We start from the raw sequence: 17513 nt of genomic DNA on the forward strand, positions 1-17513 counted from the left end.
CTTACACAGCTATATTAGTAGCAGGCCGTTGCGTAAGGCATAAAGGGTGTAAGCAGAGATACGGCACTGACGAAAGGGTAAACACGACAAGCAACGGTGTTTGTCTAGGGAGCAAAGAAAACGAAGGAGAAATTAAGCAGATAGGAGGCCCTGGAGCGTAGCTATCGGTCGCGCTGCAACTTCCAGCCACAAGCCGTTTGTAGCGAATGCCAAGACGTGTGTTTTCTGTGACAAGAAGACATTTTACAGCAACCAAAACAACAGACGCCTAGTTTTATACCTTCTCTTTTTGTTTTCAGCTTTTCTGAGTTTTCCTCGGCGTCCCCTTGTTTACTGTGCCACACCTGTTTGACTTTGGGGGAAAACAAGCGCCGACCGACACATCCGAACTGGTTTTCGTGTTCTAGTCTCGCGGGAGCTGTTCCTGTTGTTAACAGCGTCGCCCTTCCACCCTTTCTTCCGTATGTCTTGTCGCTGTCTCGTGACCCTGTTTGTTTACCGATTCATTTGTGTCTTCTTCCTTTTTTCCTGCAGTGCTTCTCACATTCTCGCTGCTGATGGTTCTGCTGTCTGCCGCCTGCGCTGTGTCCTCCGTGGTCCTCCTTCTGGGACTGTGGGCCGTAAGTTTGCTGACCTTCCTCTCGGCCTAGTAGCGGTTGCGTTACCACACGCCTTGTGTCTAAACTGTTTTCAGCTACCCATACCTTCTTTTTTTACTTAGCTGTCATTCTATGAGCGAGGATGGAAACATCTGATGTGCTTCTTCCCTACCTGAAGTAGAGGCCCGCCAAAAGAAAGTAAAAAGAAGTAGTAGTGCGAAAACAGCATCAAGAAGTACTAAACAGCGACCAATCTCAACGCTGATAGCTCTAGAATGAGTTCACATCATCGATTTCTTCCTCCGCTGCCTGTAACGTTCATATAGGAAGGGAGAAAAGCCATGCTGCGGATGCTCTCCTGCACAAATTACACATGCTGTAACCTACAATATCTTCAGGAGGCATTCTTCCCTCACACGATATCGTTATAGAATTATCCATTTGATGAAACCACCCTATGGCGATGGCTCTGTAGTTAGAGCCTCGACTGCAGATCCCCCGAACGCGACTTCGATCATGGCTGCAGCGGCCGCGTTTTGTTGCAGAGGAAGCGCAAGGCGCCCGTGTGCTGTGTGACGTCAGTGCACACTAAAAAGCCCTAGTTGGTCGAACTTTCCGGAGCGTCCACTATACGGTGTCCGTCAGTTACGTCGCTTTCGGAAGTTAACACCGAAATGCAATGATATACAACTTTCAGTTAAAAGGCCCATATCATTTAATATAGGACATATATGAGTTCAAGCTGGACCAATATCGCTTCATGAAATGTAGTTGATATGTGACGGGGCATCCATTCATATGGGCCTATTATGCTCTCGAGTCGTAAGTGCAGCCACCGGGAATGTGGTTCTAGGTACTATTTACATATAGGTACATATACCTTATGACTTTGATACGTATGTCCCTGTGTCATTGCTTAAGCTACCTGTATGATCTGGACCCAAATACTTAGGCGAACTCAAGTTAAATAAACGTAATTTGCATTACATACTGAGTCATTCTCGTGTTATGACAGAAATGAGTATTCCCCAAATAAACAATGAAAAATACCCCAACGTTTGTATGAAGATGTGCTTCGTTCACCTCTTTCTGGTGCGCTCCTCTAAAGGCTTAGTCAGAAGTCGACTCCGCTGAACACATGTGCAGCTAAATTACGCATTATACCCAAGAATTGATGAGAAGGTAGCTCTATGCGTAGTAAGATTTTCATTTTTTCTGGGAGGACTACATGCAGCACCGTATCATACTATACCACCACCATGTCGTACTATATCACGCCGTACTGTACCGTACCGTACCACACCATAGCGTATCTTGGCATCATACCACACCATGTCATAACATCTACTATATCATACCATCTCTTGCTTTCAATAACATGCATCTCTCTCTCTATCTCTCTCGCTCACATACCATATCTTTAATACGATTGTACTGATAACTGCTTCTGGGACAATAATTAATGAAGCTGCCAGCCGACTGAAAAAGTAGTGGCAATGCTAAAAATCCTCCGCCTAACAATTTCTACCGTCTAAAAGAGTGCCGTTACCGCGAAAGTTTGCCTTTTGGAAAATGGCATTTGGTACATCGCACACCTCTCCGCATGTATCTGCAGTCGTACATGTCAACTAACCTGCAAAAAAAAAAAAAAAAAAAAAAAAAAAACAGCACTTCGTTTTTATTTTCTTTCCATTTTTACAGTAGGTTTTCTTTACCTTAACTCGTCAAGTTCTTGCAGTGAACTGACCAGCATCGACGCGCTAGCAGCCTTATGAGTGTTATGTAATACATCCGAGTCTTTTAGAGAGCAGCATTATTAGCAACGAAATAAACTAAATAATTTTTGCGATATAATTAATGCATGCACAACAACATAAGTAGATGACTTCAAGCTACAATATGAAAATAAGGGCCTTACATTCTTGGGGGCGTTAAATTTCACCAGTTTTAAAAGTTTGCTTTTGAGCAAGTGCGTGCTTTAATGATATTTCATGTTCTTTTTCGCAGGCATGTGGCGCTTGAGTCATTTTGTTCCACCATTATTAGAAGTCCCATTTCATTCACCGGCATTGTATTAACGAGAACTGATAATCTGTTATATACTGGTATCCACCTCTCCGAGTCACGTGCCAAAGGTTTCAGCTCGCCAGTCCCAGCCAAACCCGAAGGCGCGTTTCATGCGCTTCACATGGCAAGATAATACTCCGTAGGGGAGGAGCAAGAGGGAAAGGAGGCGGGAGATTTCTGCCTCCCAGTCTTTCTGGGAGCCCGTCGCTAGTGCGCATCGATCCCCGTCTCCTTTCACTCGGGGTCCTGCGGGTTTCAATTTCTGCGCGAGCGACATCCGCACTACGTGCTTCGAACGATGGACTACGCAATATCGGCCACCGGCCCGTTGAATTGAAAGAGGATTTAGGTTCTCAGCTTTCCTTTCTCAGCAAAACTCTGGCTGATTCACGTGATTTGTGCACGTCTTTTGTATCGAACTTATTAGGAAAAAAATAGTTTCTGTCACAATCACCGGCGAAATAACGCTTTTTACTTTTTATTCTCAGCATGAAAAATGTGTTGCAACGTCGCCGAGGAATCACAAAAGTTGTGTCGGAGACAGTCTGAAATGATCCGCACACTGCGAAATTCGATACTTTTGACGCGGCACGTTTCATTGCGTTGATTAGAAGAGGGAGCTCGCACGATATAAACTGAAATCAGGTGATTAGATTTGGGAGGAGGGTATTAGTCACAGAAACTTATTTTACTGTGTAAAGAGTACCGGTCTCATAATGTGAAAATGCTGACGCCAGCCGGTTGCTTTTAAGAGCGAAGCCTTATGCTCCAAATGCACCGCAGCCCAGCAGAGTTCCAATCAATCTTTAGAGCAAGGAGACTGCCCACCTTCCCGCCGCCACACTGAATCCGCATATCCGTTCCAACCACACCCATCTTCATCTCCGAGAAGCTCCATCCACCACCCAACTCCGTTCTCAAGAAGTATCGTTGACCAACAATTTATCGGCCGTCGAAGCAGCAGCGATATGAAAAATCCCCGTCAAAATGAAAAAAAAAAAGAATGCGGTATAACTTCAGCTTCCCTCTTGAAGCACCACCCACAAGCCCCCTGATCACCCTACATTCATAAAAAACGAGCTTCCAGCCCGCCTACCACAGCCATCAACTCACCTGTACCACCACTACATTCTAGGTCTTTAAATTTCTTTCCTAACTGCCACTCTTATAAACATGGGGTTAAGGTTCACGTTTATATTTTTAAATAACAGCTGGCCATGTGCAGTAACTGTTTTGCGAGGGCCACTCCGTCAGCAAAGTACGTCAAGCCTAGAAAGATGCCTCACCCTTCTCTACGCAACCTAGCCTCGAGGTGCCGGCTTTTGGATCTTTCCTAAGCGATCTCCCAAACTCGTAGCCTCTTCGGTCCGTTATACTTCAACTTGGAAAAAGATCGAACCTCACCAAAGTGGGCGAAACAAGTCGAGCATGTGCCATTCTTCCCAACTTCCACTTGCTTTCTCGCTTCCTCAATACCTTCGCGCCGGTTTACTCCTCCTATTCCCTCACCACTCCCACATTATCACGGGGCGATCAATAAAACGCCCAGCTGCTAGCGAGAAACTGCGTTTGAGCTCAACTCTCGAAAACCAGGATCGAGGAGGTGTGACAGGTTGCCTGATCGAGTAGATCTGCCACCCACAGCTCGCACCTGCTTGAGACCGCTACAAAGCAGCAAAATTAAAAGAGGAAAAAAGCACCAAGCGATCAGCCGTTTCCAATCTAGACGACTTTCTTAATGCGTAAATTTGCAACTTCAGTTCTTTCTTTCATTTCTTCTAGCCACAGTTCGTGCGCATACACAAAAACTTGCGAAAGGAGAAAGAGTAAAGAATGATAGCAGAGGCGGTACGCCCACCCGTAAATTTCACAGCTGATCATTCTTATTCATTTGCTCTCCCGATACACATCAAATAAAGTCTCCACAAAGGTCGCACTTCCAACGGACGCTCTGCCCATCGATACAACTCCTGCGCCAGCCTGTTTCCAAACACTCCGCTGTACATTACTTTCGAGTGAAGCCGTATAACTAAAATGGCCTTGAGCATTAATCTTCTCAAAGACAACTGTACTACCATATCACTCCAAGCGAGAATACCCATGACGCAAGACACGGCTACATCAAGCCTCAGTCAAATTCTTCAAGGATTAAATATAGTTACCGCAAGACAAGATGAACTACATGTGGTTAGCAAGTGCAAAACCTTATTCCGCTAGTTTTTTCAGCGCCCTATAGTGTTGCTCCGATGTAAGATGCGTAGGTGGCTCCGAATGCTGTAAATAATAATTGCTGTCATGAACTAACGTTGGTCATGTATTTTTGGAGCCAGCGGATTGGGACATGCACCCAATCCACTGCACCCATGGGTGCAGTGGAAGCACTGCACCCCCTTTACTCTAGAGTAACTACTCCACCCTGTCCACCGTACAGATACCTTCAATTGCTTAGCAGACATTGTATTCGTAACGCGTAAACACGATGCAGCCTTATGCGCATGACTCATAAGAGTGCCTAAGCTTGAGGCTTCTTAGATATCTATGATGTGCTGGTTCTAACAACGTTCGAATATTTTGGTGGCTCGCTGAAATTAATTTACGTCGTAACCTTCTTTTTTTTTTTCGCACAGACGCATATAAAAGGAGCCGGATTATTATGGAGGAAGAATATTTTTCTGCGAATAAGAGGTGGTGCCAAACGCGAACTTTTTTTATTGCTGTTGGTTTTGCATCTAGAAAAAGAAAATAGAACGGAAGTGCACAAGAGCAAGAAAAAAAAAAAGACATGAGCACAAAAGAAAAAAAAAATCCGTACAAACGCAGACGCAGAAACGAGCACAAATGCAGTCGCTCTACGCTACGTGCGAATATTGGTCTCTTTCGGTGTATTCCAGTTCTCGCACTACTCATGTTGAAGGTCACTGGGCGAAAAACGAAACAGCGATGACATTTTTAAGCAAATTTATTTGTGAGTAGGACAGTGGTGTCTACGGTCATAAAGAAGAAAGAACACGACCTGGTTGACAGAGGGTCATTTTTTTTTTTTACCACAGATCGCAACTTAGACACACTACTGTCGTGATTTGAGGCCGCAAAGAATGGACTAAAACTGAATGCTAGTATGAAACAGAAATTTAATGAGCCTGGGCTGTCGATCTAGAATTTGAAGCACTGCAGGCCGAGATATGTTATTTCTATATTGGTGTCTCCACCAGAACCCAAGACAAAATTTGTGCTGTAGTCTCACAATGCATCTAGGGAAGTTTGGACAGTTCCTGGTAACATCTCTTGGACTTAATAGCTGCCATCTTGAATAAGAATTAAAGGATTTCTTGCCAGCCCTGAATGTGCGTGTCACGCGCTTAAAGGGTAGTATTTCGCGCTCCTACCTTTATCTAGCATGATAGCTACTGCTACCACCCCGTTTCAAAGGGGACGCTCCTATATTCCCTCCATCAATCCATCCATTCATCCATCCAGTAGAAGAACTAGCTTTATTGTCAACGATACAGCCCGAGTGAAAGATTTACTAGCCGATCTTAAGGTTTAGGCTATTCGCCAGCAGGCTATGAGGTCTGAAAATATCTTGTGAATTATGCATTACCGCATCCGCCTCCTATGGGAGGCGTTGCATAACGTAGCCAAACATATGCTCCTTTCCAGTTCAGCTCCAAGAACGTGATAAGAGCACGGTGCGTGACCTCGTTTACGGTAGCATCGAGGCAGGTCCACCCCAGCGCTGTCCATCTTTGCCATCACTACCAAAAGCTGCTGTCACGGTTGCTTGAGCTCTGTTGGGCGCGTAACAGCCGCGGACGTCCGCGAGAAGTGCCGCATTAAGTATACAAGGCATGCATTGGCCTGTGTTAGCCTGCATCTGGGCTGCACGGCACGCATCGTACATCAAGACCGGAGGCTCGGATCCGTTACGTGCGGCATACATATTCGATGGTCATTAGTGGGAACATGCGCTGAACGCTGACGAAAACGTGTGTTGAGTGCGATGACCGGCTCTGTGCGCTCCGGACGTGATGTTTTATTAACTGTGTAAACAGGAAGTCAGACCACGGACCAATGACTAAAAATAGGACATTATATGTAAGCAAAAAGGCTTTGTGGCGTCACCAATATTATAAGACGCCTTCGGCACCGTAAGTTCGGCAGTAAGTGGTCCAGAAGACTATACAAGTTGGCTTAGAGGGTACAGCTATTTTACTTGCCGCCAAATGAGAAGCTTGCTAGTCTATGGAAACGAAAAAATGAAGTGAATCGAAAGATACTCGTGAGGAGATGGTTTAAAACTGCGCTTTTATCGGCCGTCAATTCTGTGCGGCCGAGATTTTACTCTCGGCGAACAGATTCACGAATTTCGTTTTAAATGCCTCAGTGGCCAGCGATGGAAGCCATCAAGAAATTGACAAGCCAGTCATGAAGTTTATTTGCTTTCTGGTTAACCATTCTTATGCTGGGTTACGGGTCACTTTATTACGCGCCTACCTGACCTATCTGAAGTTCTGCTTCTTGTCTCCTTTCTGAGCGCCGGGATATGTGGCCATATTCCCATCAGGCACCACGCGCTTCCAACCTTATAACCTTTATGGTGCAGTCTTGGAGAAAAATTAAAGCAAATTTTAAGCCTCGGTACTTACAAAAAGTTTAGTGATAGGCTTTATGAATCTTTGCTTTTATTTTTAATTACAGCCTTTTTCTTATTTCTTTAAGCTCCAGTACAGTTCGCCGTCACCGTTGCAATTAAGTTCGCGTTGCTTGTTCTGCAACGTGCAATTTCGTTCGAGGCTGCAGGGTGGCAACCGTACTTTAATTCGGCGTTTCGTACCGCAAGCACGGAATAAAAACAAAACGTACGTTTCTTTCTTATTGCGTTTACAGGCCATTATTACATCCTAGCAGCGATAATGGAGGGCGCGATACTCTGTGTAATGTAAATTAGTACGTATGTACGTGAAACGAAGAGACGTAAACCTTTTCTTAATTTTTTTTTTCTCCCTTCTTGTTGTTTCTTTGTTTTCTTTGCCTGGTACAGAGGGGTAGTTAGAGCTGAAACCATGCTTTTTTATTTTGAAATTCTAAGCATTTATTTTGGGTTTGCGATTTCTTCCCTAGAAACTTCATCAGGCATAAAAGCAAAAGTTCTTGGATTCTCACTAAGACAAGTTATTTAGCATTTTCCCTACAAGGCTTAATGAGCATGCATGGGGATATGCTGCAAGATAGCAAACCTGTTACTCTCCTTTGTCGCAGTCGACGATAGACCCTCTTGAACTTCTCGTCTCAGCGTTTTATGTACGGTCTAAACAAGGCAGTACGACGGTTCTTCTACGCTTCTATCACCACGTCTTGTTTTGCCGCGAAGTAAACAATACCAATCAACGTATGAAGAATAGGCAGTTTACAAACACTTTCTTGGTTTGTGCTCCAATATTCTTTCTGCCCTCTGCGGAAACGTTTATAAACTAAGAAAATGAACTCTGGTAGAGCTGAAATCGCTGTTTGCGCTTACTTCAGTGCTTTGACGAGAATAATCCGTGCTGTCGGGCCTATGTCTGCGATGGCGATAAATAATAGAGTCGGTTTATCTGTTAACCCTCCTGCCTTAACCACCTGAATAAAGCGCTTGAATAAAAATTATGCCACCACTGCTTAAAACCGACCATCACCTTACAGGAAGAAGGTGGACTGGGGATAGAGGATGATCTAAAGTTGTACAATGTTTGTGCAATTATATGCTGCACAATTTTATAAGTAACCAAAGATTCATACTGGGCCTGATTGTTCAGACACTTTTGCAGAGGGTTTCGCCCCGCAGCAGAAAGACTCATAAGGAGGAGACGAGGACTGCCCGCAGCAAAGGATTGTAACCTTATTTGTTTTGAAACAACTAAAAAAGTTGGTAAGCGGAAAGCTGATCATAAAAAAAAGTTAATGTAGTCAAGATGACAGATGTTCCTGGTCGATAAATTCATGCAAACAGCTTTTTTTTTTCTCGTTTATAGCTTTTAAAGTAATGCTTACGGAAGTATTTCTACAGCATATAGCTCCCAGCTTTCCGCATCTAAGTGTTCAGTTTATTGCCTCTGACGTCCTCTCCCATTCTCTCTGTGCGGTAAAATGCTTTGGATTAAAGGGACACTAAAGAGAAAATTGAAGTGGGCTTGCATCGATAGAATGCTATCGATGCAAGTTGCTGGTTACAAAAAAAAAAAACAACTCTTACTCAAAACAGAGCTGTTATAAGGTAGTAAAGAGGAAGAACAGGGATACAGGTATCGCCGCCACAGCCGAAACGGCCGAGGCTCGCAGCTACAAATCACGTGACGCGCAAGGGATCCCGGAGGCTGACAAATGCGAATTACGTTGACTGTTTGAATGCGGTAGTCGGTATTGTGTCGAATATGGTAACATGCTCTTATCACACGTAAACGACGGCGAAAAGACGAAGAGACAACGTAAATGTTGCAAGGCAAATGTAAAAGTATACACATTTCGTCCACTTGTCGGTAGATGCCGCTAGTCTCTCAGCTAACACGACAAGGCGCTACAGGCGTCCACTTCAGTTTCGGTTATGCTCCGGCTCAAGCACTTCGTGCGTGATCGGATAGTTTGGTTTGGGCCTGCGGCGCCTGAAATACGAGCTCGGAGTAGCAGATGCGCCCACCCTAAGTGCGTATCGAATGAAGATCATGTCTCGGTACGCACCTGCGAAGTATTCTCCGTTCCCCGCGCGCCAGCAATCACGGAGTCTCCTCTTGTGTCATAGCGTGCGTCATCCTACCCTACTACGTAGTAGAAGAAAACAGTTTGAATTCGACCAGCGGGAACCAAAAATCCTCAACTTCTTATCGCAATATCTCAGCAATAATTCGATTTTTTGGTGCCGGATATGCGGCGACAGTGTCACCAAATGCCGTTTATTAGATTTTGATAGCATATTTGGGTGTCTTTAGTGTCCCTTTAAGACTCGGTTAAACGACTCGGTATTTCTTCTAGGGCGCATGCAACTTATAGTTAACAAAGTTACTATATAAGCTAAAGCCTATATAGCAACTCTAATCGTTAAGACCATTCGGCTAGGGTTACAGACGAACTTGTAACTGCAAAGGCTCTTTTTTTTTTAATTTTGCTGTTTAGCTTGGCCGTGCTAACAAAATGCAACGCAGGAATCGAGCATATAATTGGCAGCACTTTGCTTCTTTTCTCGTGATGGCCTACTAAGAGATACGTAAGTCCAATAAGTCGAATTCAGATGCTTCTAAAGTGAACCTGAGAGAATAACAGCAATGTAAACTGCATTTCTGTGAGTATTGCACTGCTAGGAACAATTTTGTGCATGTGTTTTCATTTTCGCTTCTCAAGTGCTCTTTCAGCGATCTAAAAGAGTCCCAACAAAATAATTTTCAGTGTAGAAAAAAAAAACTGGCATCAGTACTTCGAAAGAACCTTTGCTGACTCTTCCTTGCCCTACATTGCCACGAGTACACAAAGGTTGAAAAAGAAAAAAAAGGAGCATCTACAGACGAGTCGCGGTACGTGCATCGAAGAGTTAAATTTCCGGTCCACAGCAGAACAACACTCCCCCCCCCCCCCCCCCCCCCTTCCCTCCTTTGATTCGCTATATGAAAAGAAGAAACTGAGGGGACGCTACATACAAACTGCAGCCTGCAATCATCATATGAGCTTCAATGGCATGGCCAAGCTTAATCGTAAGTCTTTCCGGCAGCGTTCCAGCAAATCGGCACAAAGTAGGGAATGCCAGCTTTTGGCGATACTAGGGAATAAGCGGGATAGAAAGCGGACAGACCGCAAGCCCCAGGCTTCGCAGTTTTCCGCGAAAGGGAATCTCTCTCGGAATGCGACGGAGTCTCACAAGAAGCCGAGGAGGGCGCGAAAGCGCCACGCGTATTCGAACGATAAGGGTCCCGGCTCGAAATGAGCTCGTAGCTGCTTCTTCTTCCACAGTTCTTTCAATGTTGCCAGCCAAACTTTCCATGCCTTATCGCTGCGGGGACCGCAAAAGAGGACGAGAAAAGAGCGCTGAAAGAAATGCGCCACGACATTGAAGTAGACAAGAATGCAATGCCGTGCCGAGAGGGGTCAAGAATAGGACCCCGGGGAGAAGGAAGCAAAAACACAGTAGCTAAGCTCAATAGTATGGTGGAAGAAATGGACGTCGACGACAGTGGTTGGCTGCTCCCAAAGGCGAAGCACAATGGGCCAGCGCAGAACGAGTTGTGGCCTTTTCTCACGACGGGACGGAGCGATAAAGAACGAAAGCAGGAAAACACAAGCCCAGCGGCGCAGGCACTGACCGCGCTCCGGTGACCCGTCTTGTTTAATTAGAAGAGGCGACGAACGCCATCCGCGCCAAAAGTCAGTCGCTTTGCGCTGCCGCCTCATGTAAAAGAGCGTGGTGAAGGTAGGGTGGAAAAGGAGGTATTCCCACGGGTACTTTCACGACTGGCTTTCTATTGAGGCAGAAAACGTATATCGGTGAGGAAAATACGGAGCAGTGGGGAAGGACAAAGGGAAATGGAAAAACGCTGTCCAAACGAAGTCGATGGCAATGCAGCCTGCTGACGTGAAAATGGAGAAAGCACGAGGAAGAGAAGAAAGGGTAAGGTTCCTGGCAGCTCTGTTTTTATCACAGGGCTTGCTATCAGCAGAACAAAAAGAAAAGCGATGGAAGAGAAAGGACAGGAAAGTGAAAGGAAAAATGCACGCACGAAATTAATGGTTCCATATTTTTTCTCCTGCTCTGACCCCATCCAGACTCGTCGCGTTCCAGGCCATAATTTAGCTGGTCTTGACAAAGTACAAAGCGCGACTTTTACAGGAAAAACAGACAGAAGCTTTGTATTGGAGCCAGTAATGAAGCTCGTGACAAACGGAGATATAGCCGGATCTGTATAGTGAACGTATTGCGCGAATTCACAAAGGAACGTGTTCGGAAAGAAAGCGTCCCTACTGACGAAGAATCGAGCGATGTTGAATGAGGAGCGCTGTTTACTGGAATCGCAGCTGGCTCATTAATTCTTGATTAACTGCCGCTTTCCTAAATAACTCATCAGTAGAAAGAATACCAAAGAACGCAGCGACATTGTCAGCTGTCTCTTTATTCCTGAGAGTCTAAGAGCGAACCAACCTTAACTAGCACTGCAGAATCTGCATTGTAGTAATTCGAAAGCACAGATGCTGCTATTGTTTACTTCTGGTTGCTTTTGGTTTCTTCAAGTTGCTTAATTCACTTCTTGTTTCCCGTTTTAGTCTGGTACTTTCAAAATTGCCCTCCAATCACTTCCTATGCCCCTTTTCGGCTCTACTTCCAGTTGTGTTACGTCACATCTTCAAAGTAACATTCTATTCACTTCTTGTTTACCCATTTTAGTCGTTGGTACTTTCAAATTGTGCGCCAATCCCTTCCTATGTCCTTTTTCGGCTTTACTTCCGGTTGCTAGACGTCACTTCCTTCACGTCACCCTTATTTACTGCCTTAATTAACTGCTTTAGCCTTTGATACTTTGAAATGGCGCGCCAAACCCTTCTTATGTCCTTTTTTAGCTCAACTTCAGGTTGCGTGACGTCACATCCTTGACGTCACCTTAATTGACTTATTTAACTAACTATTTTAGTATTTGATGCATTCAAATGTGGCGCCAAGCCGTTGACTAATGAGACCATTTTCACCTTTACTTATACATATTTTTGCCTCTAATTAATTACCTAGTTGACTTATTGGCCTAATTATTTTTTCGGACACAACATTACGTCATCCTCTATTGATTGGCACCACTCATTAACCTCTATCTCTTCTCAATTATTCACACCTGCTGCGAACACCATTTTGCTGCCGCCGTCTGCGGACGCAGCCTGGGGACGTGGTCTGCGGACGCTGACTGCGGACGTGGCTTGTGGACGCGGTATGCGGATAAAAATCTGCGAACATAGCGAAGTAATGCTTTCGCATTAATCAATTGCCGAAATGGTTCGCTTATAGGGAGCAGATACTTCTTTTTACGATGTGCAAAAGCAAGAGAAGAAAAACGGGAAAGCTTTCTGATAGACGTATAAAAGAGTATGTGAAATATATTTTGTTTTGTACTCCATTAAATAGTTTATCTTTGACAGCACGCGGCTATCTCCTTTTCAACTATTAACTTATGACGACTATCCTGATTAGGATTGGAACGAGTGATTATACAGTCTCATTTGGATCTCGATCACAGGGGGCAGGCTTTACAATGTACAGGTATGCTTCCAATTATACTATTGCGCCATATGGAATAATAATAATAATAATAATAATAATAATAATAATAATAATAATAATAATAATAATAATAATAATAATAATAATAATAATAATAATAATAATAATAATAATAATAATAATAATAATAAACCACCTTTATTCTTTATTCAAACTAATGCGGGAAGGTTGGGAGAAAAAGCTGGAAGGCCAGCTTGACTAGCTCCCTCCTCTCCTTACAAAATAAACATGTGACTTATTAAAGGCTCGCAATGCAGCCCGGTGGTATGCAATATTCTCTTAACTACAATAAAGAAGAGATAAGCTCACATAATACAGGCATCATAAGATGGTCGATAGAAAGAGTAAAAGCAGAGCGTTAGAACAGTTTGCTTAAGTATGGTGGGAATTGACAATGATACGACAAATCTACAATCATGCGGTACAACACAGGAGTATGGAAGGGTTAATCAAGACTCCTTGGGGTCATCTATTTATATTTTTTGATGAGAAGCAAAAGAAGCCGCAGCTTGAGACAGCGCTAGTGGCAGAGAAATATGCTGTGCAAAATGACGTCACTGTTTCTTATATTCTTCGAATTGTCAATACAACTGGGCAAAATTCTACAGGTACCGCCATTTTGATTCTGGTGACCACTGCGTGCGCTTGCCTTCATCTCCTTTGCCGAATTTACTTTCCTGAAATTATTTCGCCCAACCATAGAGTTTCTTACACTAAGTAGAGGGAAAGCTTAGGGCGCTGCACTTCAGCCACCATGGGCTCGCTAAGAATCATGGGCCGGTATGCTATTTGATGCGGGACAGTCGGTTTTTCTCGGATGCATGGAGTGGCGTTACTATGATGGGTATTTTTCATCATCATCATCTCGAGGTGCGTACATAGACCGCAAAAGTCATAGTAGCGAAGGCGCAAAAGCAGACGTCGCCTATAAAATAATAATAATTGGTTCACAGGAAGGGAAAGGCACAGTATCTGTCACACTTGCTATGTGGACACCTGAACCGCGCCGTAAGGGAAAGGATGAAGGTGGGAGTGAAAGTGGAAAGAGAGAAAGAGGAGCCGTAGTGGAGGGCTACGGAGTAATTTCGACCACCCGGGGATCTTTAACTTGCGCTGAGGTTTCTGTTTCCTGAAATGCCACTAAAAACTTTCTTAAGTGATTGCGCAACCATAAATATTTCCAAAATGTTTTTTTTTTTTTTTCAAAGTGTGCCTATTAAGCGCAAATTATTGGTATTTGTGCTGCTCAAAACCTCAAAACTAAGCCAATAGGAGAAGGAGCCATCGCTTATATTGGATTAATATCAAACTGACATGCTGTTTCTCTCTCTTTTTGCAATCTATAGTCACAATATTGAATGTTCGGACATTATTTATGGTAGAGCAACGTTTATTTTTGCATTAATTTTGGCCAAAAGTTGTAGTTCTGCACTCGGTAGCTCTCCGGCCCATGATGCTTTGAGCGCCCATGGTGGCTGAACTGGTCGTCTGGAAACTCCATGTAAACTCCCATAGATGGCAGCACAGCTTTCCCTCTAGGAAAGAGTAAGAAACTCTATGCGCCCAACAGAATGGTTGCTTTTGAATTCTTTTTTTGTATTCACCTCTCTGTGTGCCTTGAAATTCCAATCATTCGCGACTTCTGTCGGCAGTACTGATGAGCTGACTTCCTTTCGTCGTCCAAAGATAAGTATCTACAAGTGCCCCCTACAGCATTCTGTCGGCGTTCTGATCTCAGAACCTTCGATGGCTCTCGAGATAAGCCTGCGAGGTTGAGGAGAATCTTTTTCGCATTAGCATTTCCAGCAGGTACGTAATGCGAAAACCGCAAACGCCACACTGACCAAGTACCAAACTTCAATCAGGGAATTGTGCGTACATTTAGCAGTACTCACGGAGATAACCAAGTTGCAGGTACAGTACGAATGCACAACTTGATGAAAGGTTCTCCGTATACGCGACATAAGCAAAGAAAATATTTCATCTTTTTGGTGCTGGACGGCAAAGAGCAACTTTGAACCAGGCATGCACGTATCCCGCAATCTTTGCTAATCTAAAAGCTGTTGGAAACCCGCTCACGTCTAAACGATCGACTGCCGAACTTTTTTTGTTTTGCGACCTTCTTATAAACCGCCGATATCCTCGATATTGTTCGTGAAGAACTCCAGAAGTTTTGCCATCCCGATACTGCTGCGGCCGTTCAACTGATGTGTACGTGGCACTTTGTATTCCTATGATGTATTTCAAAAGAAAATCGATTCTTGTTAGACCTTCCGCTGGAATTTTTTCCTAAGCTTGTCTGGCGCTATCTTCTCTCCCGCACTATCACCATCAAGACTGGCGTTTTCACTTTGTCGTTACTCAAAAGCCACCGAAGTACGTTTCCTGGGCCCCCGAAAGGAGATCTGTAAGCAGCCGCCCTCTGAAACTTGGGTGTTCTAAAGAGAAAAAGCGCTAGTCCTGTTTTTTTCGTGTGTTCTTGTGTAAGGGAAAAAGGACCTGCTACTAGCGTCACGGCACAGCACCAGCCACGCAACGATGGGATCTAATATCTCAGCGAATTCGCAAAGCAAGGCTACGGATTTAACACGCAAAGGTTTCGCGGGTAAAATGATTGCGTAATGTAAGTGGGAGGAAACACTACAGGACATTATCAACCACATACAACACCTCGGCGGACGCTTTTCGATGGAGGCGAAAAACAAGGCGTCCGTATGCTGTGCGATGTCAGTGCACGTTAAAGAAACCCAGGTGGTCGAAATTTACGGAATCCTCCACTACGGCGTCTCTCATAGCCTGAGTCGCTTTTGGACGTTAAACCCTACAAACCAAACCACATACAACTGCCAGAACCCGAATTGACCGCTCTCTAAGAGGGCACGGTAGGCTGCATCGCGCATAGGTGCTGTAGCACTTACGGTGTGCACGGTGTGCCCGTATTGCACGGTGTGCCCGTATTGCACGGTGTGCCCGTATTTCACAGTTAAATTACGGAAGAGAACGACTCCAATTGCGGGTACGCTAATACGCACAGCTGAGCGGAAAATGCATCTCCCACCCGGAGCTTGAATGCAACAGGAATTTAGCCACGCGTATCATTTCGCTGCAAGGGTCATAAATTGATCATCGGTGGAGACTTGCTGAGCGAGTGCAGTGCAACCATTAATCTTCACCAACGACTACACGATCGAGAACCTTACAATGCCACCGCCAGCGACATTTCACCAGTACATGCTTTTTTCCTTTCTTTCAGGGCGGGAAAACCCTGCTCTAACCTCGTGTTCTTTCCTGAAAAATGCGCAAAGTATCGTCAAAGAAATCCGCATAGGTTTCACTACCGTAGCGCGCACCTCTTGGAACAGTCACCAAAAAGGATATGCATATGTTTTAGGGACGAACATTATGTCATAGCACTGGCACATCAAAAAACTGTTTCAGCTATTAAAAGTTCTTCCCCATTATGTTGGGTGTGGTCAGCATTCATAACCTCTCGATAGCCAAGCGCGTTTACTCCTATCGCCACCACCGAAATTTATTCTTTGCGGGCGCAAGTAGTTTGGCCCTATGGGCAATTTCAGTTCCAAATTAGTCTGCTGCTTTCCGGCCATGTTTGCGCTCACCTGCCATACAGCTCCGTGATAACAGCACTGCGATTGACAAATCTTTGCACGAGTGCGGGGTTTTATCAAGACGCAGATGCATGTATGTAAACTATGTGATGAACCCGCAGAGCCCACCAGCAGCCGTTATAATCCATCGTGCACTTTTCGAGGAAGATGGTCACGTGAAGTATTGGGTCGATTATTGCCTCCTGAACAAACAAAACACAAATATAAACTCGGCGGGGGGCACACACTGAAGCCCCGCCTTTAATGGCTTGACGCAACAGCTTTACGGCTCCGTTCGCGGTTTTTCTTACAGATCCGCGCTCGAGATGCACTCTGCCCATCACTTAATAAGTAAGCTTTTAGATTGTGTCTTTATGTATCTCAATACGTTTTGCACACTACCTTAAGCTTTCAATTTAGGCGAAAGACCACCTGACATAGGTATAAAGCCTCGTTGAATAAGGCCTATACAAATGTGCCTGTGTGGCCTGAATCGGATACAAGGATCCTGAAAGGTTCGATTACCCTCACCCTTTTATCTGAATTCAGAAGCCCGAGCCCCTGCCAAACCAGTCATGTCATGTGGTCGCGTTTACGTTGCACAAACATATATAGGGCCAGTTAGCGCCTCGTCATATCAGCTGCAAGTCACCGGCTGCCCACCCGCAGACATGGTCGTGGTTTTTCGCTCAAAACGCTGACAACGCCAACGCCGTATTTGGTCAAAAGACAGTGATCTTATTTCTTTTTCCGCTATCGGGTAAAAAAAAAAACACAATCACTGTCTTTTCGTCTATAGACTAAAAAAACGGCCCCTAAGAAATTGAAATCCTCCAACAAGGCAATAGAAAAAGAGAGGAAGAAAGTCTAATTGGCTTTTTTTTTTTTTTTTTTTCATTTTGTCTCGCAGTCTGGCCATTCCGTCGAGTGTTTTTCGACCTGTGTAACACGTCAAGC

The 17513-nt window shown here is 44.5% G+C and overlaps 1 protein-coding gene across 1 annotated transcript in view; it reads left to right on the top strand.

The window, feature by feature from the left end:
* The window catches only part of LOC146191210 (uncharacterized), a 227000-nt gene that overhangs the window by 163852 nt on the left and 45635 nt on the right, over positions 1–17513 (top strand). The window contains exon 3 of the mRNA XM_084599895.1: positions 535–620. Within this exon, the coding sequence (XP_084456021.1) occupies positions 535–620 (86 nt within the window). The remainder of the gene's footprint in view (positions 1–534; positions 621–17513) is intronic.

The sequence above is a fragment of the Amblyomma maculatum genome, chromosome 4 (assembly GCF_055883805.1).
Source record: "Amblyomma maculatum isolate TAMU_Amacu chromosome 4, ASM5588380v1, whole genome shotgun sequence".
Classification (NCBI taxonomy): domain Eukaryota; kingdom Metazoa; phylum Arthropoda; class Arachnida; order Ixodida; family Ixodidae; genus Amblyomma; species Amblyomma maculatum.